The sequence below is a fragment of the Acinonyx jubatus genome, chromosome B4 (genome assembly GCF_027475565.1).
Source record: "Acinonyx jubatus isolate Ajub_Pintada_27869175 chromosome B4, VMU_Ajub_asm_v1.0, whole genome shotgun sequence".
NCBI lineage: Eukaryota > Metazoa > Chordata > Mammalia > Carnivora > Felidae > Acinonyx > Acinonyx jubatus.
In genome coordinates this window covers 938,543-962,487 of record NC_069387.1, presented here as the reverse complement: position 1 = coordinate 962,487, position 23,945 = coordinate 938,543, and the positions used below count along the sequence as shown (strand labels likewise).

The following is a 23,945-nucleotide window of genomic DNA, read 5'->3' as shown; positions in this document are numbered from 1 at the left end:
TTAACGAATCTTTTCAGCACACATAACACGAAAACCTTACTTTGTATCCCCAAAATGCAGCAGCTCTTAGACACACCTGTGCTGTAAGAAGAAAATGTCATCACATTACGGAAGACAGAAGCCCGTCCCACACTGCACAGTCACCAAGTGCTCTGCCCTGGGAGGCGCGCTCCCTGAGACTATGTGGGAAGTGGTGACAACAGCACTGTTTTAAGGTCAAGAAATGTTTTAAGCACTTAATACTCTGACACACTAACTTCCCACATCGCACTGTGGGGGTTCTGAGCTGACACATATGGCACAAATTCCACTCAGAGTAACTGAAAACAGAGCCCAGGAGGGGATTCTGCGGGAGTGTTAGGGTGTCTGCTTCTCTGAACATATGCAGTTCAGGGTTCCCCCAGCAGGGGATGCCCAGCTCAATTGCTACAGTGCCTGAGGTAACATTTTACCCCACAAAAAAGTGTTTTGTTTTGAAAAACGAAAGAATTTTTCTCCCTTTTCATTTGGCCAAATTGACAGTGATTTGTAACTAAAAAACAAAAAAACCCAAAAAAACAAACTAAATCAACCAAAACCACTTTCTTTCAGAAGTTTATTTTAGATAAACTAATTGAAAATAGATTGCAACGATGCACACGTTGTACAAAAAAACTAGAAAATAATCTAGCACTGGCATTCACTCTTACATTTGCAGGGCAGGGCCGCCAACCTTCTGCCCACGTCTGCAAGGAGATGCTTTCTTTGCGAGACTATACACATACACAAACCAAAGTTCCCTCTTGCAGAAGAAAGATTCTTCTCCATCAAAACAAAAATTTGCATCAATCTCTCCAGTTTTGCAGACCTGAAGCAATCGGAAACCCAACAAATGCAGAAACCACAGTCGGCTCAAGGTACCTTACCATCATTGCGGTGACAAACGTCTCCCACACCTGCACACCCCAACATACAGAGAAGCAACAAGCCCGTCAGGTATGTCATCGCAATTTTCAGTTTATAGCCAGGACTCCCGTTTCGTGAAACTGGACCAGACCAGGAAACTAACAGTCTAGCTAAACCATCTCAGCTGCAGAGGACTCTACCTCCTGTCCTTTTTTCCGGCTTTCCTCTTTCCGGAGAGTAAGTGCTTGGGCTTCATATCAAACACATGTCTGTCTGCTTCTCCTTTCTTTCCCAGGCGGTTCATCTTCTTCTGAGCATTTTTCATCATAGTCTTGGCTTTCTTCACCATCTGGAAAGCAAAAGGACACACGTTAGCTGCTGAGTGTCTGTGTGCTTTTTCATTACCAGTTAAGAGCAGGTCTTAAGTGTCCAGATCTACTCTGTGAGAAGTGCTGGCAAGTCCCTCTGTTACCCACCGTGTCTGCAGGAACTCAACTGTCTGCACAATGAGAATGAAGATGGGAATGAATGTTATTTCTAGACAAGCTCTGTGCCTAGAAGAACCTGGAAGATTAGGGGATATCTGCTGTAACTCCCTCTTAGGGACACACGAGAAAACAGAGAACCAGCCCACGAAACTATACTCACATCGGACAAACGATAATGCCAGTATTAAAATCCAGATTTCTAGAAGGAAAAGGCATGGTGGAAGGGAAATCCCAAGTTTCCATCAAGTAGACTGTTGGCCAGTTTATATACAGACTTTCTCTCGTACCTGAATTTTCAAAATGCTGAAACTAACAATTTTTGTGTTCATTTAATTTAAATAGTTTCAGCAAAAGAGACTGTGTACATCCAAATGTCTTTCCTAAAAGACTAACCCAAACAGCTCCTTCTGGGCTGGGTCCCTGCAGGGTCTGGTTGTAAGGTGGGGGCTTGGGACTCCAGGTGCTGAGCAAGCACTGTTTCCTAGCTTGTTCCCGCATGGCTGGCCTGCGGCTCAGACCACCTGGTGCCCTATGACACCATGCTTCTGTCTACCCCTGAGAAAGGACACCAGTAAGGAATGGTGCACCTAGGGAAGGGTCCAGAACACCCAGCTTGTCTCTCAGGGGCACAAGCACCCACCTACGGTCCCCACCTTCTAAACAGTAGCTGCGGGTATGTGCCCTGAGCCCTGGAGTCATCAACAGTAGAGACCACTATTTTTTATTGCACATCACAGGGGACTAACCTTGACGTCCCGAAGGCCGGAGACATCCCGTGGAGTCCGAGAGCAGCTGCGGCTCCGGGTTACTGATGTGGGTGGAACAGAGTCATCTCGTTTTCTCTTCCTTGTAATGCTCCGGGACCTTCTGGCCTGGACTGCATAATGGGCCTGGGAAGCATAAACAGCAAATTCAGTGCTGCCTGACCCCAGCCCAGCTCCCAGGCTTGGTGACAGACGAAATCACACCAACAAGGAGACAGAACACTCAGGAGTTCTTAATGCCATTATCAAATAAACTAAAGCTCTTTAAAATTATATAGTTGGGGCACTCACTTTCAAATGTCCCCTCTCTGTAAAGAGATTTCATACTATTCTTCCTTTCTGATCTTCTCTTATACTCTAATGAACTTTTGCCTGCTACTCATTAAAAAAAAAAAATACACATACACAGAGTTAACTTTACATTATTCGTCAAACATACTTTTTCACTTAACGTGGCTGCTTTATGCTACAAGCAACTGTAACTCCATTAGAAACCGTTTACCTAACGCTGGCCATTCCTCAATGCTGTCCTTTCCCCTAGGTGGTGAAACTAGCATCCTAACTGCTATTTTCGCTGTAGTGTGTCCTCTCTCCCCAGCTTTGGGGCCATCTACCTGAACACAGGGACAGCCCTCAGGAAGCTCAGCGCTGAGGTGAAGCAAAGCCTGCCCCTGGGAGAGGCCGCTGTGCTCGTGCTGGTGGGCGCCTCACTCACCCATGTCCTGTCCCCAAAGAACAAAACACCTGGACAGGAGCACAGGCAGTTAGCCTGCAAAAACGAACAGTCAGAAGTCAGACGCTAATGGATGTTCATTAAAATAACGCTTCAGGGGCGCCTGGGTGGCTCAGTCGGTTGAGCGTCTGACTACGGCTCAGGTCACGATCTCGCGGTCCGTGGGTTCGAGCCCCGCGTCGGGCTCTGGGCTGATAGCTCAGAGCCTGGAGCCTGCTTCCGATTCTGTGTCTCCCTCTCTCTCTCTGCCCCTCCCTCGTTCATACTCTGTCTCTCTCTGTCTCAAATATAAATAAAACATTTAAAAAAAATAAAATAAAATAAAATAACGCTTCAGGCTAGCAGTGTAGTCTCAAACGTTGCTAATTAAAATCCAAATTAGTCTAACCCCTTTGGAAAGGACCTGTAACACAATTTGTCTTTTGATTTTGGTTATTCCAATTCTAGAAATGTTTTGAAAAAATAATCCAGAATATGAAAAAGTTATTTCAGACAAAAATGAATATGCTCCAGCATAATTCATCAAAAAAAAGACCAGAATTCCAATAGTTATCTGAAACCCCTTCTAGTCTTTGGGGTCCCAGGAAAACAGGTCTGAACTATTCACAACCTAAGCCCGTCTTGTGTTGACTCAACAAACCCTCATGTATCTGGTCGCTAAACAGAACCTAAGATGCTCCATGAAGACTTCAGTCACCAAAATCAAAGTTCAAGTAAAAAATATAAAAAATAAGCTTATGTTTTGTTCTCTGACATTCTATTCCAATTTGTATTCTTACCAGACACTAATTCCAATTTATTGTGTATTTCTTACACATCACCGTATATTCTGAGTTAACAGCAAATGAATTTTTTAAAAATTAGATTTAGTATTTTATTCTGGAAAAATCATTTGACAATATTGAAGCTAAATATTAAGTGTATACCTAGAATTTAGTAAACTTAATTTAAAGAATCAGAATTATTTTAAGATTAAACAGCATTAAAAAGAGTGGACAAGGGAGGTTGGAGGGAAATGGGCCCACATAGTCTATGTGCTAGAGGTGGAGGACACATCAGGGACATCACGCAAAATGCTCAGTGAGCCAAACAGAATGAATTGGTATGTGATGATTATTCACAGTGTTATGTATGCAACTGAAAATCTCACCAGTTTTCAAATGCTAGAGATTTCATGACTAGTGGCTGGATAAAGAACAAACAGTAACCTCCTAACACTCAAACTCTGTCATGTTCCCCAGAGGCAAAACGACATGCTAAATGTGAGCTTAGATATTTATTCATTTACTTATGTGTAGTATATTCCTTCTTCTTAGTAGCTTTTTTTCTCCACTATGTTTTTGTTTTTTGTTTTGTTCATGGAGATGAAAATTGGCAATATGTAAGATTACTGGAGCATAATGATAGATTTTTGAACACAGAAACGAGACCATTTAAAATATTTCCCTGCATATTTTTCATAATTGGGATGGACAAGAATATGTCATATAAAATTGGAAAAAAAAATTGGAAACTCAGATTTTACTAGTAGTGAATAGCGTCATTTAGATGGAATGTCAACTTCAAACAATGAGAAATTCATGTATTGGCTCTTTGAATTAAACTCAGTGGCTTGAGTTGAATTTACAGTAATGCCAAATAAATGGTTTTATGAAAACTGAAGAATTGTCTTTCCTATTTTCTACATTGTAAAATATCCTGTACCTTTTGCTTTTTCCCTTCAGAGTATTCCAAATCTATCATTCAGCTATTAGTATGTTATCAACCTATTCTGGAATATACTTTGCTCTCAAAATTGACTCTGTTGAAATTTCTTGGCAAGTTAACTTTTAAAATAAAGCTCGCCCTAAGACTTTTAAAAGTAAAAGTGGGCATCTATGTGGATAAACTAATATTAACTTCATTACCATCATGTAAAATTTCACAAGAGTTGATGATTATTTCATTTGAGATAAGATATGATCTTCACACCTGAGATAAGACCTCAGATGCAACCATAGTTAAAATTCTATTTTTTCATAGATACATCTTTCAATATGTATATCATTTAGAAAAATATCTTATATATAATAGGAGTATTAAATTCTTCCTTTTATACAACATAAGTTGAAAATTGTTCCTTTTATAACAACGTAAGTTGAAAATTTTCTCAAATATTTGTTCCAAATTTTCTGGATTTTATAAATCATTTCCAGAAAAGTCTCAGGTATTTTGTTATAACTGTCTTTTGAATCAGTACTTAATGCTTTTTTTTTGAGTTCTATACCTCTGAAGATTATTATTATTTTCAATTATAACAGTGAATAAATTCTTTTTTTTTGTTTAATTTACATCCAAATTAGCATATAACAGCAAATGAATTTCTGAACAGCAACCAAACTGAGGTCTAAAAGAAACTAAAATTTTTTACTCAAAAAAATGTGAAAAATTACCCCAAAATAAAAACCACTTGGGGTGCCTGGGTGGCTCAGTTGGTTAAGCGTCCAACTCTTGATTTCAGCTCAGGTCATGATCTCACAGTTTTGAGCTCAAGCTCTGTCGCATGGAGCCTGCGTGGGACTTTCCCTCTTTGCCCCTCTCCTACTCACTCTCTCCCAAAATGAATAAACTTTAAAAAACAAAAAAATTTGCTTATACATCAGTGAAATGTAGACACGATATACAGAATATGGTTATAACTACATCTTAAAGAAACAAAGATTAAAGCCATCTGCAGAAAAAATTAAATAAAAAGATACACACGGCATGTTAACCTAGATTATTTTTGTGCACTGTGAACAAAAGTGATTTCTTTCTTTCTTGTTTCTGGTATTTTTCGTATTTTCATTAACCTGAAACAGAATTCGATGTATACATACGCAATGAAATATTAAAAAAAAAAAAAAAAACAGAGAGAGAGAAAGAAGAAAGTGCAGAGGCCACCTCACATCATTGATGTTATTACTGAAACATCACCGTAATGCCCAGGAGCAGTCCGATGCTCAGGGATGACTTTTAATGCAAAACGATGGGAGTGTGCAAGGCATTCTTAAATTCTCACGTGGTGAATAAGAATGGAGTATGATGAAGACACCCCTGCATTAGCAGCACAGTCCCTTGAGCTGAGTGTCCTGAGCTGTCCCACGGGGCATATGGACAGCAGTGGGACAAACACGTTCCATTCTCAGCCAGCCACTTCCAGCGACACTCCTCAACAGACATACTCAAAGTTCATATCTCTTCTTTGATCACATCTGTAACCCCCCAGGTTTCTAAGAGCCTAGTTTTCGAAGGCAAAGCTGTACATGTCCACATACGTATGTGACTGAGACCATCTGCATGCACTTACATTGTCTTTGTCATCCATGTCAACACCGAGACTGCGCATCTCACTCTCCAAGACTTTCCGCTGAACCTGAACACAGGGGAAAAGGTATGTTTTAAGAAAAATTAGTTGATAAGATGCTTAAAAAAAATTTCACAGGAAAATGTACCTTTTACAATTATCTATGATACGTTTCTTTTAGAAATTATATCTTTTAGGGGTGCCTGGGTGGCTTGGTCGGTTAAGCGTCTGACTTCGGCTCAGGTCATGATCTCACGGTCCGTGAGTTTGAGCCCCACGTCGGGCTCTGTGCTGACAGCTCAGAGCCTGGAGCCTGTTTCAGATTCTGTGTCTCCCTCTCTCTCTGCTCCTCCCCTGTTCATGCTCTGTCTCTCTCTGTCTCAAAAATGAATAAACGTTAAAAAAAAAATTAAAAAAAAAAAATTATATCTTTTAATTGGGCCCATGTTCATATTTTTGGACAGTTCACTGAAGCCCATGGAAACCAGTATCTCCCAGGCTGTGACTATGTGCAAGACGACATACACTTCACGACCTTGAATTCTGCACAACTCTGCAAGGGTCTCTGCATGCAAGGATCACTGACGCTGAGGTCACATGACATGCCCCAAGATGCAGACTCCAGCGACAGCAGCTTCTCCCAAACTCACTGATCGCCACTGGGGAAACAGATGGAGGTCTTGCCTACCAAGAACCACTCATTTGCCATCATGTGAAAAGAGTACTTCAGACACACTAATGCGAAAGGTATCTGCCCTAACCATCATCCTGTCTTTGGGAAGCTTACCCCCCGCTGTCACATCCTGTGGTTTGAGGGTGACCACAGGACCTGGCCTCACCTGCCACCCTGACAAAAGCATGGGGCAGGAGAGAAAAAGACCTACAAAGACGGAGCAGAGACTGAAAAGAATTCTGACATCATTTGACTCATTTGTGCCTGAAGTGTGACTTTCCCTGTCCTAACTAGTCACAGGAGCTAACATGTTGCCTGAGGATTTAAGCTGCCTTGCGTTAGGTTGCTGTAAATTGCAAAGAGGAGCACTAACTAGTAAAGAAGTTAATAAGAACATGTTAAATGATGGCTTTACTGTCACAAATTACAAATCACAATCTCAATCTGCACAACTGCAGAGAGGCTGAACCCAACAATGCTGAGCCTGGATGTCAGCAGGAAGGGTGCCAACAGCAGAATAAAAAGATCAGGGCTCGACCAACCTCAAAAGTCAGTACGTATCACCAAACCAAGTACGTGCAATCCCATGGCCACGTCTAGGCTGACATGCTGCTTTTAGCAGGACTGTGCAAGAATCCAAAGCTGCAGAAACCCATCCTGCTGCTCTGGAAGCACAGAACTTGCCTTCTTAGCGGTTCGAGGCATCCTGGGCCCCTGTGTGTTCTTCTCCTTGGACTGCAGAATTTTCAACTTCCTTTTTTCCCGAATTTGCTTTGCCAGCTGGCGGATCTCCACCATCTCCTCGTCCTCGCTGTCGGATTCGCTGTCATATTCGCCTGCCGCCGTTCTCAGCTCTTCTTCTTTTTCTAACTCCTCCAATTTCTTGAAAAGGAATTAAACAAACTCAACAATGAAAACCTCGTGAGCGTGGCCACGTTCATGTGCCTCTCAGGCGCAGTAAGCGCCCGCGCCTGGCTCCACACAGGATGCCCCAGAACTCAGCTCCCAGCCAACGGCATCTGGGAGGAAACGAAGACCGTGCAGCACTAAGCCCACGGCACCCCGTGAGCGCTTCTATGTTGTCTCCTTCTCTTCACCAATTACTCCAGACATTGAGGGGACACGTGCACATGACACCTCCCTCGTTCCCCAGCACTCCCAACAGACCCAGGACAGAACCTCCGTCCTTGAAGAACTAAGAACTCATCTATGTGAGCTGACATAGGCCTCCAATATCCCATTTATCCACTCTGAGGCCATCCTCAAACACAAGCCAACACAAGCCAACACCACCGCTGGCTGTACAGTTCAAATAAAAAGAAGTTACAGGGTGCCCAGCAGGCTCAGTTGGTGGAGCATGACTCTTGATGTCAGGGTTCTGTCTTCAGGCCCCACACTAAGTATACAGATTACTTAAAAAATAAAATCTAGAAAATAAAAGAACAAATTACGTACGCACGAATACACTCTATAACCAAGCAAAGAAACCCTGACAGCAATGCCGCAGTCAGATGCGGCCATGCCTTGGCTGATGTGAAAAGCACGGAGGGAGGGAGGTGGGCAGGAACGGGCAGGCCAGTTGCAGGCTGCGAACCCCCAGGCTCAAAATGGACATCACCCAGAGAGCAACAACGAGGAGGCACATGTAGAGTATGAAGGAGGCTGTGACCTGGCTCCTGAGCCAGGAGCATGGACCGTGCGTGAGCAGAGCACAGGTGGACAGCTCGGACACAGGCAAGGAGAACCAAGCACCAGAGAGTACAGAGGATTCAAGGAAAGGAGGAACAGGAACAGGGATGAGGAGGTTCATGTAGGGTTTCCTCCTTGGAGACCCGCAGACTGAAATGGTACAAGGGCAGCATCCAGGAAGGAAATGAGGGAGTGTTGACGGGAAACACTGTTTTTTCAAAAAGCTTCACTGAGGAGAGAAAGGCAGCAGAGCAATGAAAGAAGGACCCAGGGCTTAAGAAAAGTTTTGTTTTTAAAGTGAAAGGACCCGTGGACACCACAGGCTAAGCAAAGGTCCAGGAGAGGAGAACAGGCTGGGTTGGAGGACAGGGGCTCGTGGCCACCGGAACGCACCTGCCCCACAGAGGCGGCCGTGGCCGAAACCGCACAGGGAGCAGAGCCTTGGAGGGAGAGGCTGTTAGTGACGGCTGGAGAAGCTCACAGTGCATAAGGAATGAGGGCAGCATGTACGGCCGGGCAGACAGCCGTGGTTGTGCGATCAGGGACACAGAAGTAATAAAAATCACATAATACAACAGGAGACACAAACCTGCATGATGTCGGGGTCGATGTAATCAGCTATATTGTGGCCTTCCCAGATCTCGGGTATCTTATCATGTTTCTCAGAAGAGTTCATTAGATCCCAGTACTCTGAGGTTGAAAAAAAAGTTATGTTCACTGCAGTTTTTAATACCTTCAAGCACCATGTGCCCAAAATGAGTTCTTACACACATCGCTCCATGAAGACAACAGAGCGCCTGCACATAACACCCCAGAACAGCACAGCAGAGGGTCTCCAAATACCTCCTGGGTCGCCCAGCACCTTGGGACCACGGGCCGAGCGGGGGCAGGGGGGACAAAGGCAGCAGTGGCCCCAGCACCTGCACCATGCACGCTGCAAACCACCCTCCTCCTGAAGCCACAGAACCACCCACACACAGCCTCATCTCTAAGAAAGAGATGAAGGTACACCACAGGGCAAGAGGGCACGGAAGCCCTCCCACAGCGTCCCGACAGGGATGCTGGCCCTTACTCTGAAGGTCCAAGATGTAGTCGTCTCCCAGCTCTACTTCAAGGTCTCGTTCCTGAAACCAAAGAACAGATAACTCTATCAGCTCCTGCCGGCATTCCAGGCGCACGAACGCCAGGCACCCCCTTGCCCCAGGAGACAGCCTCTGCCCTAAGCTGAGAGCCCGTCCCTCTAATGCCTGTGCAGCCCGGCCATTCCCAGCTGGCTCTACGGCTCACATCCACACAGTGTCCACAGCCACCTCCCTCCCACTCACGAGGGAAGGGGCCTTCGTCGGCCACAGCTATGGTCACAGAGCCCGAGGGTAAAGGCCAGGACACCTTCAGGGCACACACATGGCCTTCTGCACCGCGAGGGTAGACCTACCCGCTTCTTCCTGGGCTCCCCAATGTCCGTTCCCTTCCTGCGCGCCACCACTCCCGCAGGGATGAACGGGGGCCTTTCCTGAGGAGACATCACCAGGAAGAGTGACATGAAACACCTTGCTGAACGCAAAAGGAACATGAGAGTGAAAAGCCAGAGGCACGCTCTCCGTCTGCAAGGGCAAGGTGAAGCCAGACCAACTCAGAACCAACAGACTGGGGGGCGGAGCAGGGCCAGCTGGGCACGGAAACCAGGAAGGCTCCACAGCTGATCCAAAGTTCATCTAGAAAAAATAAACACCAAGACTCTCGAGAAAATTATGAACAAAAGTGATACAAGAGAAAAACAAAGCGGACAACAGAAATCTAGACACGAAGCAAGTCCATACAAGAAGGCAACGAAAACATACAGTATTCGAATCTCAGTCCTGAGATTAAGGACTAGCCAGGCAAAAACAGAGCTGGGTGGCTGCTTCTACCTGCTGCCTAAGAACAAATCAAATGCAAGACTGAGCAAAAACTTCTGTTCAAAACAGGTAAAATTAAGATAATTAAGTACAGGACAAAGTATAGGAGAAAAATATTATCAAGACATTTTTGGAATGAACGGGAGGTCTTTCTATGCAGGACACAAAACCTAGTTACCATAAAAAAATATTAATATTAGCTAACAGCATATATTAGAAAATTATTAAATATTCATAGCATATATGAAAAACATATAATTTCTTTGAAGCTGAGAAAGAAAACCCAAATCAAAAAGCAAATGACAAAAAAAAAAAAAAATCCACAGAACATACAAGAGTCTGGGGGTGCCTGAGTGGCTCAGTCAGTTGAGTATCTGACTCTTGACCTCAGCTCAGGTCTTGGTATCAGGGTTGTGAGTTGAGCCCCACAAAGGGCCCCAATTTGGGCATGGAGCCTATTTAAAAAAGAACATAATAAGAGTCTCATTTCCTTAAGATAAAAATTATAAATTAAACGAGTAAAAGATAAATGACCTGAGGAACTAATAGGCCAATAAGTACATGAAAAATGCAGGCTTGGCAGGGCACCTGGTTGGCTTGCTCAGTGGAGCCTGCGACTCTTAATCTCAGGGTTGTGAGTTCAAGCCCCATGTTGGGTGTAGAGATTATTCAAAAATAAATTGTTCAAAAATTTTAAAAAATGCTTGCCTGAACTGATCATTAAAGGAACCACCGATTAAACTGACAGCAGCCAATGATGAGGGGACGCGGAGCATATCCTAGGAAGGCATTTCTGGGAGACCATGTCATTCTCAATGGCCTACTGAAAACTCACTCTGCAAATAAAAGACTTATGCACAAAGACATGCGACAGAGCACTGTTTGTAACAGCAAGAAAACAGAATAATTTTAAAGAACGTAATACACGTTTATGTTTAAATTTTTTTAAAAATATCCTCACACACCAGAAAGATTTATGGGAACGTCAAGACAGTTACCAGTAACTATGTCTGGTGGAGCGAGCAGCAGGCTTTACCTTGGCACTTTTATACTTCAGGACACAACTGTTCCTCTGGATGAGAAACTCAAGCCCACTGTGATGCCCACAGGGGTGGGTGTGTGCGCACACGGCGCCCATGAGCCTCACCCATGAGCCCTGCATGAGGCAGGTGCTGGTGTGTGCGGACAGAGGGCATAGGCATCTCGCTCCCAAGTTCCTGGGAAGGGCAGCCTCACCTTGTCATCTCTCTTGCTTGGCATGGCCAGATGCAGCCTGTTCAGCACCTCATTCACTTTATTTCCTTTCATTTTGGTTTCAACCCGATGCGCCAGAAGTCTGTCACAAGCCTGGGAAGGTGAGAAAACGGGACATGACTCACAAGGCACCCACCTTCCGGGCTGGAGGTGGGGGTGTGGGAGAGGAACCAGACTCCGCAATAACCAGCAGACTGTGTTCCAAGCTTTGGGCCCCGCTTTGCGCTTTTCCTCAGGAGTCACATCCACTGGGGCTATCTTGGGGATTACCCCAAGATCCAGGTGACCCCCCGGGGGTAGACCACACGCTCAGGAAGGAGCAGGCCTCTCCCTTACCAGGCCAGGCCCAGGCTGGGGCAGCACCCCATGTCCCATCTGGGCTTGCCTCCACCACCAGTCACCCTCGCGCCGTGTTCCCTAGCCAGGTTCAAGGCCCACCCTGGGCCCTGGAGCAACAGCGCCAAGACAACCAACAGCATCAGACCCTGCCATCTCTTTCCCTTTCAGGTAAAAATAACAAGGACGTAAAATGATCAGAATCGCATGTGAAATCTAACAGGAAATGTCTCTTTTCTTGTTTTTTTTTTCCCTGCTTCTGAACAAGTTTCACAGTACAGCTGGCACAGACATCCCAGCAGGTCAAGAAGGGTAGCAGGCTGTGCACGAGGTTCAACCCCCCCAGGGAGGGAGTCAGATCATCCCTCTAAACCCCCTGTTTGGACTGGGTGGGATGGGGGAAACCAGGGCTCAGTGTGGCGCACACGCTCTCCAACCTGGACGGAAAGCCTCTCCCCACGGCAGACACCTCTCACGAGAAAGGCAGTATAGGTGTGGATGGAGCACTGACCTCAGTTTTCACCTGAATAACCCCTTCCTCCGTCAGGGTGCTAGTCTCAATCACGGGGAATCCTGCGGCCTGCAAATCTGCAAATATTTTCTGCAGAGACAGAAGGAAAACAAGAGAGCCATTATTTATTTCTACTTCCCTACAGACAACTCTTACTGCTCTTCATGTAGGGATCAGAAATGCGAATTAGCCTGGCCGTGGCTCATTTGCGAATTCTTCTAAAGGACATTTCCCGAAAATGTTGATTCCCCCCCATATTCTTCTGTGACAAAGAAAATACTACTGGGAGGATCAAACCAGACTACAAAAGCAAACCAGAAGCTCTCTGGAACATTCTGTGACATGTTACCTTCTAAAAAGGAGCAAGATACAAAACTTTTAAGATGTTTTCAATACTACTTTTAAATAAAATGCATAGAGTCTGCAGCCTAAGAGAATTCCTTAGAAAACAATACAAAAATGAATAAATCACTGCACTCCAAAGGAGGGGCTTCACTTGCGTAGCTCTTCACCAAGGCCACCTCATTCAGACGTAGGGGGCCAATCCTGTGACAGGTAAGCTGCTCATGAACAAGGTCAAACACCTTTACTACAGGCTCCCACTTACCAGTTAGACTTCCTCCTCTCCTGGAAACAGCAGTGGTCCTGGGCAACAGCGGGGTCTGACAGCTAACCCCACCACCGACTAACACGTGATGCAAGCCACTGTGCCTCTACCTGAGCTAGCCGTAACCATGTTCCTCACGTGGTGCCGCTCCACGGTCAGAGCACGGATGGCGTACACAGGGCAGGCTGCAGGCCACGCCCTAGTGTTAACCCAACAGTCACATCGCAATGGCATCCGCCACCCACCAGCTTTCAGATTTTTCAATCTGCCTGATGACATCACTGACTGGTAGCCCAGCAATGCAGCAACTGCCACCAGTGACTCCAGGATGGAGACCTCACCCCATCACGGCTGGCAGATGGTGAAACCCAGACACGTTTCAACCCGAAGCCTGAGCACCTGGTGCAACACTCACCCTAACCTTTGGTCGTCACAACCCAAACCCCGTCTGCAGCTTCCAAAGTGATTAACCTAAAAAACTGAAATTACTTAATAGGGATCTGAGTCCTTTCAAACAAGTGAATCCTCTGATATCAGTGGTTACCTAGTTAGTAACTTGATGAACATGCTGCAGTGCCCATTAAACCAGTACAGCTGTTCCAAACCCTCTCACCAGGTATTAAGACGTCCAACCAGCATGAGACAGAGGTGCCAGGAAGAGACCCTCTACACGGAGCTGGTCGGTGGCACATGCCCCAGGAGACGCAGCCACATCAAGATTACTCTAGCGCACTGGTTCTTAAAACTTGAGTGTCACCCACCACGCGGGGTGCCTCCCAGATTGGCCCTGTAGGCCTGGGTGCGTCCAAGAATCTGAGAACCTCTGTTACTAGTGCCAACCTTCTCCAGGCAGTTATCCCCAAAGTGCCTATTACAGAGAGCTGCGGGGCCAAGTGTGGGTGGAAAATGAGGGCTAACCACCTTACCTGCCTCGTGGAAAACACAGCGAACACTATGTACTCACAGTTCTGGCAAGTTTACAGGTGCCCCTTCTTCATCATTCACTCCACGCTTACCTCCCAAACTCATTTCCCCCACAAATGTGTGTGGCAGGCACGTGACACCACCCCCCCCCCCCGACCTCCCCTCCCCAGGAACCTCCTCTGGAAGTGCGGCTCTGGGCAACCAGCCGGCAGAGACCCAAAGGGCCAAAGCCCGTCTGAAGGCGCTTTGCATCCTCCAGGCACCAAGGTCGGAGAACAGTCGCATCCTAAAGAAGCACAAGACCTTTCTGGGGTTAAACACACCATGCTGTCAAATGCACAGGTACTTGCACAGCCTCCAAGAGCAGAGGACAGAAAATGTCAGGTGTAGTTTGCCACTAACAAACCACTGAGGGAATGACCTCAACTGTGGAATAATAATCTTTACTAGTATTGCTGAAATTCCTTCTCAGCTTTGGTTGTCTGCAAATAAACTTAGAATTAGTACGTAAGACTCAAAACATTCAGACAGTTTACCTGATCATCTTCAGAAAGTCCAGCTATCCGCTTCACATCACATTTGTTTGCTACAACTATAAGAGGCTAGAACAGGGAAGAAAAACAATGAAATGATTATCCTCGCGGCACAGGCTATGTACGGCAAACACCTGTCCCCACACGCACCTTGTTGATGAAGAGAGGTTTGATGTTCTGGAACAGCTCCAGCTGCTCCCTCAACCCGTGCCCACACTGCTCGGACAGATCCATCACGTATAGGATCGCGGCGCGCAGGTGAGCCAGGGCCGTGATGGCCTGCATCTCAATGGTGTTCCGATCCTCCAAAGGGTGGTCCAAAATCCCGGGAGTATCGACAACCTAAGCGTCAGGTCTGTTACTCCAAAGCACATATACCCACAAATTTCTTGCCCAGCATATCCTGGAGGTGACTCACATACCCAACCCGGCCCTCTCAATACTAGTAAATAAGACGTGGGTCTCCCAACTGACATAATGAAAAAAGCAATGATGGAACAGTACCTATTCTTTAAATATTACAAAAAAGGGGGGGATGAGCCGACCCTGCAGAGCTCACTGAGGAACCAGTCAATGACTTAGAGAAAAGGACTCCTCTCTCTTTTTTTTTTAAAGTAATTTTTGTTAACGTTTGTTTATTTTTGAGAGAGAGCACGAGCAGGAGAAGGGCAGAGAAAGAGGGAGACACAGCATCCGAAGCAGGCTCCAGGCTCTGAGCTGTCAGCACAGAGCCCGACGTGGGGCCCGAACTCACGAGCTGTGAGATCACGACCTGAGCTGAAGTCGGATGCCCAACCGGCTGACCCACCCAGGCGCCCCCTCCCTTTTTTTTTTTTTTGAACATATGCTCTATGCCAAACATGGGGCTAGAACTCATGACCTACAGATCAAGAGTCGCACACTCTACTGACTCAGCCTACTGGGTGCCCCGACAGAGAGAACAGAACTGGCAAACACTCCCAGGTGTTAGGAATGACTTTATCATTTACAAAATTAAATTCAACTGTGGAAACTGCCCCATGCTTTTAAGTGGCTAATGCACATCCTTTCTAAGGACAGGGTCAGAAACGACAAGGAGACTCTGGTTTCATGAGAAGCACCACTGCTAACGTGATGTAGCCATCTGCTCTGGCAGCTGGTGGCTTCCCGAGTTCTCGCAGAAAAACAAGCACTGCACTCGGGCAGCCGCGAAGCTTGGGAGTTTTCTTCATGAGGACATTCCTGGTGACCCCGAGAACCTGTCCCACCCCTTCGGAGTCTTCCTGTAAGTGTACTGGGACCTGGGGAGAGACTATAGTTCTTCAGGGACCCCCAAAATCAAACCCCATTCACAAAACCACCCAGACGTGACCCCCATGTCTGACGGTGGGAACGCTCACCTGCCAACGCAGGTACTTGTAGTCCATGTGCCCCACAAACAGGGATTTGGTCGTGAACGCATAGGGCTGGACGTCCACGTCGGCTCTCGTCACCTGAAACAAAACAACGAAAGCTTCCACAATCACACGAGCTCCAAACCTTATTCCCGGTCAAAGAAGGTAAATGTGGCACCTGTACGTTATGGAGACTAAGGATTTCGGCAGTAAGACAAAACAACCAAACAGCGAGAGAGCTCCCATGATTACACTCCTGATGTCAGAAGCTGCTGCTGACAGACGGACAGGCTCCACTTCCTCACGCCACCAGGCGAGGCCAGGACACAAGAGTCCAAATACGGGACGGGGAGGGGAGGAAGGCCCAGCACCGGGAGGGTACCCATCAGCTTCTGCTCTGCTCCACCCCAGCCCCACTAATGCCCCACAGAACTTGCTGTGAAGACAGACTTGCTCTATCTACACTGCTGATGCGGGGCCCACCAGCCACACGTCCCCATGAACTCTTGAGATGTGATCAGTGCAACATAGGAACTGAACTGTTTGTTATTTAATTTTAATCAAGTGGCCAGTGGCTTAGCGCCGCAGCACTGGCTCACGAGCATCTGAGACATCGGCCCAGACACCGCAGAGCTTCAGCCTGTCACGTCAGCACAACTCGGGGACAAAATAAAAACCTGCAAATGGGCTTCAAGTGGAAGTGCTCCTGGCAGCAAGCACCACACATATGTAACTGTCGTTGTCTGGCACCTGAGCTGTTGTTGGTTGTGAACTGACATTTTATTTTATCTACTTATTTATGAACCGACATTTTACATGCGGTTTCTACTCTGTTCAAGTCCCTCAAACTCAGCCAAGTGGTCTTGAAGCACCAAGTTACTAAATAAAGAGCACCCTCGAGTCCCAATTAATGAACTCACTCAAATCAAGAGCAACTCAGCCACTTCCCACTACGGGGACCAAACACTTGATGTGAGCAGTGACACGTCAACCAGCGACATTCACGTAGTGCCTCAGGAAGCCCACTTCAGCGAGTGCAGCCTGCCACGGTAGACCCCAGCGCCCCCGGCCCGACCACCCCCAGATGAGGCTGAGACAGTACGTCCTGGGAAAGGCTCTCCGTGTTAACAAAACCGGACTTAACCTCTCAAATCCCTTAGAAACTTATGGAATGCACACTAGAACGGAAATAGCAGCCGAAACCTAGATTCAGACAGCGTCAGTCCTCCCTTCAAGTAAACGGCTATTTAAGCCGACAACAGTGCTGACAGACTAACCGGCTGGCCATCCTCCAGCCCACACGGCAGGACATAGCAGCCCTTGGGTCTCAGGTCCTCGGTCACTTGCGTTATCATCACCAGACACATACTAACCTTATTGATGAAGCTGGACTTGCCAACATTCGGGTACCCACACAGGAGCAGGGTCCTCGTATTCGGGTCAATAGTTGGCAGACGGGACAGATGCTGACGCACTGTGGGAAATAACATGTGCTTGATTTCTTAAGAGCAATTAAGAAACTCAAACTTTAAGGTCTGCTTCACTTAGCTGTACTCCTGGCCCATGGTTATACTAACCCCACTCCAACGTTTACAATGTGAGCGACAGAAAAAGTATGAATAGAAAAAAGATTGCCTGCAGAGGCACCAGAGCACACAGCAGCGTACTTCCCGACTCTGGCTGTACCCACAGTCCTATTCAATAGGTCAAAAGTGGGGCCAGAAACACACATCTAAGCGGTGCCCAGACCGCTCTTACTAAGTGGGATATATGGAAAGCATTTTTGAAGCAAACGTGCATGCCAGCACTTCCTGCCAAGGCACTGGGCTAGTTCCATGCAACGACTAGGTGCATCACCTGCAAGGCGGTGACACCATGAGGCCACCCTCAAGACTAAACAAAACAGATAGCTGGAAGCACTGGCAAAGCAGTCAAGTACTACAAGCTTGTCGCAAATCATTTGTAAGATGCCAGGAAAGGGGGAACAAACCCAGAGGACTCAAGAACACTTCAGCGTAAAAATCTATGTATAGAGGCAAATACCTGTTTCATTAGAAATACTACTTTAATTCAGAACCGTCCTTTAATTTAACTATCTTTAATTAAACTATCATGTAACAAAGCTGGAGTGGCAATTTCATGCTAACACATATTGCAAAGCTTTTATTTTATTTAGTTTTTTAAAGTTTGAGAGCGAGGGTGTGCAGGTGCACACACACATACATGCATGCATGAGTGGGGGAGGGGCAGAGGCAGAGAGAGAGAGAGAGAGAGAGAGAGAGAGAGAGAGAGAAAGAGAGAAAGAGAATCCCAAGCAGGATCTCCACTGTCAGCATGGAGGCTTATGTGGGGCTCAATCTCGTGAACTTCAAGATCATGACCTGAGCCGAAATCAAGGGTCGGACGCTTAATTGACTGAGTCACCCAGGCGCCCCTCTTTTATTTGAGAGAGACAATGTGTGTGAGTGGGGGAGGGGCAGACAGAATCTTAAGCAGGTTTCATGCTCAGTGCAGAGCCCAGCATGGGACTTGTTCCCACGACCCTGGGATCATGACCTGAGCCAAAATCAAAAATCGGATACTCAATCAACTGAGCCACCTAAGCGCCCCAGATATTGAAAAGCTCTTAAAATTTTTTTTTAAACTTTACTTTTAAATTTATTTTTTAATGTTTGTTTATTTTTGAGAGAGAGAAAGAGCACAAGCAGGAAGGGGCAGAGAGAGAGAGGGAGACAATCCCAAGCAGGGCTCCACCCTGTCAGCACAGAGCCCAACACGAGGCTGAATCCCACTAACTTTGAGATCCTGACCTGAGCTGAAACCAAGAGTCAGATGCTTAACCGACTGGCCACCAGGCGCCCCAAGTCCTCTTAATACAACAAACAATTTATGGGGCACCTGGGTGGCTCAGTCGGTTAAGCTTCTGACTTCAGCTCAGGTCATGATCTCAAGGCTCATGGATTCAGAGCCTGGAGCCTGCTTTGGATTCTGTGTCTTTCTCTTCTGCCCCTCCCCTGATCGTACTGTCTCTCTCTCTCTCAAAAATAAGTACATAAACATTTTAAAAAATTGTACTAGTAATTCATAAGCATTTTAAGCACCAGCTGCTTTTTCAGTAATAACTAGCCTGTCAGAGTTTCTCAAAGGATGGGTAAGGAATGGTTTGATCCTGTTAGGTCTAAAATAAAACAAGAAAGAGCACCCTAAAAATAAGTTCTTGACAAGAATCGAGTACCTTAACAGCACACACTAAACACTGTCCTTGCTTACGTAAAAGAGGTACCTTGTTCCAAATACTCCAAACTCTGCTTCTGTCTTTTGATGATCGTACACATCCGGCCGAGGGCGGCTCGCTTCAGCTGCTTGCAGCGGTAGAGAGAGTCTCCGTATTTCATAAGCCGCACATAATCCTTAGCCACGCTTAAAGAAATAAAAAGATGTAAGATACTTTTCACCTCAGGCAATAATTTAAAAGACACTGTATTAAAAGATACCTTACTTGTCCACTAAATTTTTGGCAATATTTATTTGTCCCAAGGCCAACTTGTAATGGTCCTTGTCATAGAGAATGTTCATCAAATCAGCATAAAATGGATGGATATCCTGAAACAGAAATAAAGCGGTCATTCTGGGACAGGTTTCTCATCCCCATGTGTCAATAATTCTTGAAGAATAATTTTGAAGTATGTCCTGCCTTTTCCACGCTCTTCAAACCCCAGATCTCCTCCCCGGTCCATTCTCCTGACTGAGGACTGTTTAGAGTTCAGGGGTCACTTCTGCCTGCCCATCTAGCCTGGGCCCCAGACTGATCCCCCTTTACCTCATCTGCAGGTCTGCATTTGTGCACCAGACCCCCCGCCCCTCCTACTCAAGACCTGAAACCAGGCCTGCAAACACGCTGTCATTTCCCCCTCAGCTCTAACAGTTGGAAAGCTCCCTGAACCCACAACCCTTCCGTTCCTTTGCTCCCCTTCTTGGGGAAGGTCACAGAGAGCTACTGGCTCTTCTTCCTTTGAACCCAGCGTAGTCCGAACCGTGTCCACCCGTCCTTTAGAGCGGCTCATCAGATCAGCTCCCTCCCCGAACTCCTTTCCTCTTACCAGAGCGTTCCACAGCACCAGACAGCTGACCACTCATGCTTCCTGGTGCTTTCCATTCAACTGGCCTCTGGGACCAACTGTCTGGCTCTTCTCTCCCCTCGCCGCTCCTCAAACTCCCTCGCTGGCTTATGCTTCCACCCAACATTAAACATCAGAGTTCCTAGGAGCACTTTTCTCTCCAGGTTCAGCTCCTAGGTGACCTCACGTGGATCTAAAGGCGCTGACGGGTTCCTGAGTGCCACTGCACATCTCCAGGCCACACCTCTCACAGAGCTCCAGACTATTCGCACTTCTGCTCGGACACCTTACCAGAATCTCAGACCAACGCGTCCAAACCACCCCCTTCCTCGTCCTCAAAATGCCCCACTTCCCCGTCTGGATGGATGGCAACTGCAAGATGCCCAAGATGCCACGAGCAAGTTCAGCTCTTCCAACCACCACCAGCTGTTTACGTCGGTGCGTCAACCTTCACGTGGTCTCCTAACCCCATAGGCCACGCGTCCTCTAAAAGAGAAGTCAAAGCTCGGCACATCCCACACTCAACTTGGAAGGTTTCCCTAACAACAGAACTCGAGCCCTGTGCCAGGCGGCTCACCGACTCACCATCTCTGACTCATCTCCAGGTACCCTCCCTCTCACACACCCTGATGGCTCTTCCTGTTTGAGACCTCACACTCTGTACCTCGGGGCCTCTGCACCTGCTGCTTCTGTGCCTACAGTGCTTCTCTCCAGGCAGCCCCGCAGCTCGTTTCCTTCAGATCTCTGCTGCAAACTCTAGAGATTTCTAGGTTTACAACCTTTCCCCTCACTAGATGAGGACAGGGACTTATTACTACTGTGTTCCCAGGGCCTAGATAAGTACCTAGATATGTACCTAGATAAGTACATATCAATTATTCCATGAACGTAACTATGCTAACCTTCTGCTCTAAAATTCTCGGATAGCTAACGTTAAAAAAAAAAAAAAAGAAAAAAGGAATACAATGTTCACAATGTAAATGTATTGTATTAAAAAATGATACCAAGGATGAAAAAGATAAAACTTCTTACAAAGAACCACAAAAATCTGGTGCTAATTAGTTCAAAGCATTTTTTGCCCAGATCAGGTGTTTCCAAATATCACACCAGTTTCCAATCATCTTACTCTTCTGGTTCCTTCTAGGTAATTTCTAGGGTACCCACCCTTTCCCAACAAACTATCCACCCATTCAACGAGCCTCTACTGAGCACCTACAGCATACCCAGGAGACACGTGTAAAGTTAAGTGCCTGTCCGCTAACAAAAATCTCTACTCTTATTTTAAGCACATCTGTAATTTTTTAAACAAACTACTGTCACCTTAAATAAATATAAAAGAAACTCTTGTCACATAAACCAACTTTTGCCTCCTGGCTTAACCTAGCTTTACGGACTATCTGGGGACAGTGGCCAATTTAGGCTCTCACCCTGCACTGTGGAGCCCACCCCAAATAACCCTGCAGCAGTGTTCTCCTACTCGGGGATTTCACGAGCAGTGTCTGCTCTTGGCTTTCCACGGCTTAATCAACAGGTAAACTCTACTATGCTAGAGAGTGAAGACTTCAACTCTTTTAGCTGAATGCAGAAGTCACAGCTCCCCCAGGCAATTTCTTCCCACCAGTCAACAGAGAGGACAGGGCTGAACTGACCATCACTGGCTGATGAAACAAACAGTGGTGGACCTCAGGCCACTGCTACAACCTGAGGCCACAAAGGAGCCTTGGAAAGAGGAAGCCCTTACAGGTTGGTGAGCTGCCAGGTTCACAATCCATAGCTTTTATAGAGCTTGGGTTGGTGCCTGCAATCCTAGAAGTTACCAAAAAAAAAAAAAAAAAGGTGGCGGAGATAGCTTTGGGCCCTCTTATATGGAGTTTAGTTTGGGGGAAAGGAAGAATACTAAGGAATAAAAAAAAAACCTGTGTTCTTTTCCCAGCTTTGCCATGAACTTACAAAGTCTGATGAGTGAATAATTTTGTTTCCTTCATTATCTGTCAGATAAGTACACAAACTGGCTATAAATTATCTGAAAGCTCACATTGATATTGCCATATGTGTCCCCCAGAATCACTTACATCCAATTTGGGGAAATCTGTTAGAATCTGTGAGAGTCTGTCATGGTAATTTTGTTGAGTAAATTTGACTTTCCTCATGTAAAAATGTCTAATGCGGTGAATTTGGTAATGTTTATGTATAACTGTTGGAGTCTTCCGTTGAGTCTTCGATAACGTCAGGTCAATAAAGTCCTGTAATTGAATAAGAGACAGTACACCAAAAATGTTTATTTTCTATCCACTTATCTGAAACCTCAAAAACCAACAATTAACAATACCATATATTTTAAACTACAAACACTTTTCCTAACTAAATCTTTACTCTTTTATATCCAACTTGGTTCATGTTCATAGTTTTTGGCTTTTAAAAAACATTTAGCAGATGGCTGCCTAAATAAATTTTATCCCATATTTTAAAAAAAAATGTTTATTTGGAGAAAAAGAGACACGGAGACACACGAGCGAGTGGGGAAGAGCAGAGAGAGAGGGAGACAGAGAATCCCACATGGTCAGTGCAGAGTTTGATGCGGGACTCGATCCCACAAACTGAGATTGTGACCTGAGCTGAATCAAGAGTAGGACATGCAACTGGCTGAGCCACCCAAGGAGCCTCATCCCACACTTTCTTAATCCCACCCGTATTTCCAATACCTAGAACCCTCTGAAACTTTAGTCATATAACTCAAGCATAAACCAGAAAAAATATTAAAGGGAAAAAATTCTGCAATTCAATCCACGTATCTTTGACTTTGGAAGGACATTAAATAAGTAAACCTAGGTGTGGAAAGTGACTGAGAATGTACACGACTCTTGCTCCTGTACCCAGTGCAAACAGAGACATCAAGCCCAGAGGCCTCCCCTATCCCCTCCATTAGCGGAGTCTAGGAATCCATAAGACGCCAGTTCAAAAGCCTGACCTACTTCACCAAGTTTTCCCTGACCCGCCCCACCTCTTGGGGAGGAACCTTTCCTCTCTAGGAAGGACCCCAAGGTCTGGAGAAGATCCCTGACACTCAAGGAATAGACACTCACCTCTGGGGAAGGACCCTGACATCAGAGGACGAACATTCACCCCTGAGGACGGACCCTGACTCCTGAGGAGGAACCCTGACGCCTGAGGAGGGACACTGGCCCCTGAGGACGGACCCTGACTCCTGAAGAGGAACCCTGGCCCCTGAGGACGGACCCTGACCCCTGAGGAAGGACCCTGATGCCTGAGGAAGGACCCTGGCCCCTGAGGACGGACCCTGACGCCTGAGGAGGGACCTTCACCCCTGAGGAGGGACACTGACGCCTGAGAAGGGACCCTGATGCCTGAGGACGGACCTTCACCCCTGAGGAGGGACCCTGGCCCCTGAGGACGGACCCTGACGCCTGACGCAAGGGCCTGAAGAAGGAGCCTTGCTGCCTGGGGGAACCCCTAACCCCGGAGGGCCCTCATCTGGGAGGACGTGGCCTGGGAGGAGAGGCAGCCCGGAGCAGGCGACCCTTGTCCCATCCCCGAGTTACGGGCCGGGCTCTCCCAGTCCCCCGGCAGGGAGAGGCGAGGGCGGATGAGCCCTCGCAGCCGCCTACCTTGGCGGACGGCACCACCGTGATCTTCTTGAAGTTGTAGTGCGCCATGCCAGCTGCCACACACGAGGGAACGTGGACGGATGCGTGGGACTTCCGCCGGAGCGGGCGGGACTTCCGCCTGCGCGTCACTTCCGGGATCTCCTTGCGGCCCTGCCCCCACCCCCTGCACGGCTTCCTCGCCGCTTGGCGCCCCCGCCCGGCCGGAGGT

The 23,945-nt window shown here is 46.8% G+C and overlaps 1 protein-coding gene and 1 non-coding gene across 2 annotated transcripts; one reads left to right on the top strand and one right to left on the bottom strand.

Annotated features, from left to right (window-relative positions):
• Positions 1-581: 581 nt before the first annotated feature.
• GTPBP4 (GTP binding protein 4) lies at positions 582-23,890 on the bottom strand. The gene is made up of 17 exons (XM_015075264.3): positions 23,738-23,890; positions 22,184-22,354; positions 19,493-19,596; positions 19,277-19,413; positions 17,367-17,467; positions 16,000-16,092; positions 14,771-14,962; positions 14,624-14,689; positions 12,557-12,646; positions 11,692-11,802; positions 9,993-10,070; positions 9,630-9,681; positions 9,147-9,247; positions 7,553-7,750; positions 6,199-6,264; positions 2,120-2,263; positions 582-1,234 (listed from the first exon to the last, which is right to left on the bottom strand). Exons 1-17 carry the CDS (start codon positions 23,783-23,785, stop codon positions 1,082-1,084), a joined length of 1,905 nt encoding a protein of 634 aa, XP_014930750.1. The 5' UTR covers positions 23,786-23,890; the 3' UTR covers positions 582-1,081.
• Positions 2,972-3,056, top strand: TRNAR-ACG (transfer RNA arginine (anticodon ACG)). The gene has a single exon. It is a non-coding gene; the product is annotated as a tRNA-Arg (tRNA).
• Positions 23,891-23,945: the final 55 nt, after the last annotated feature.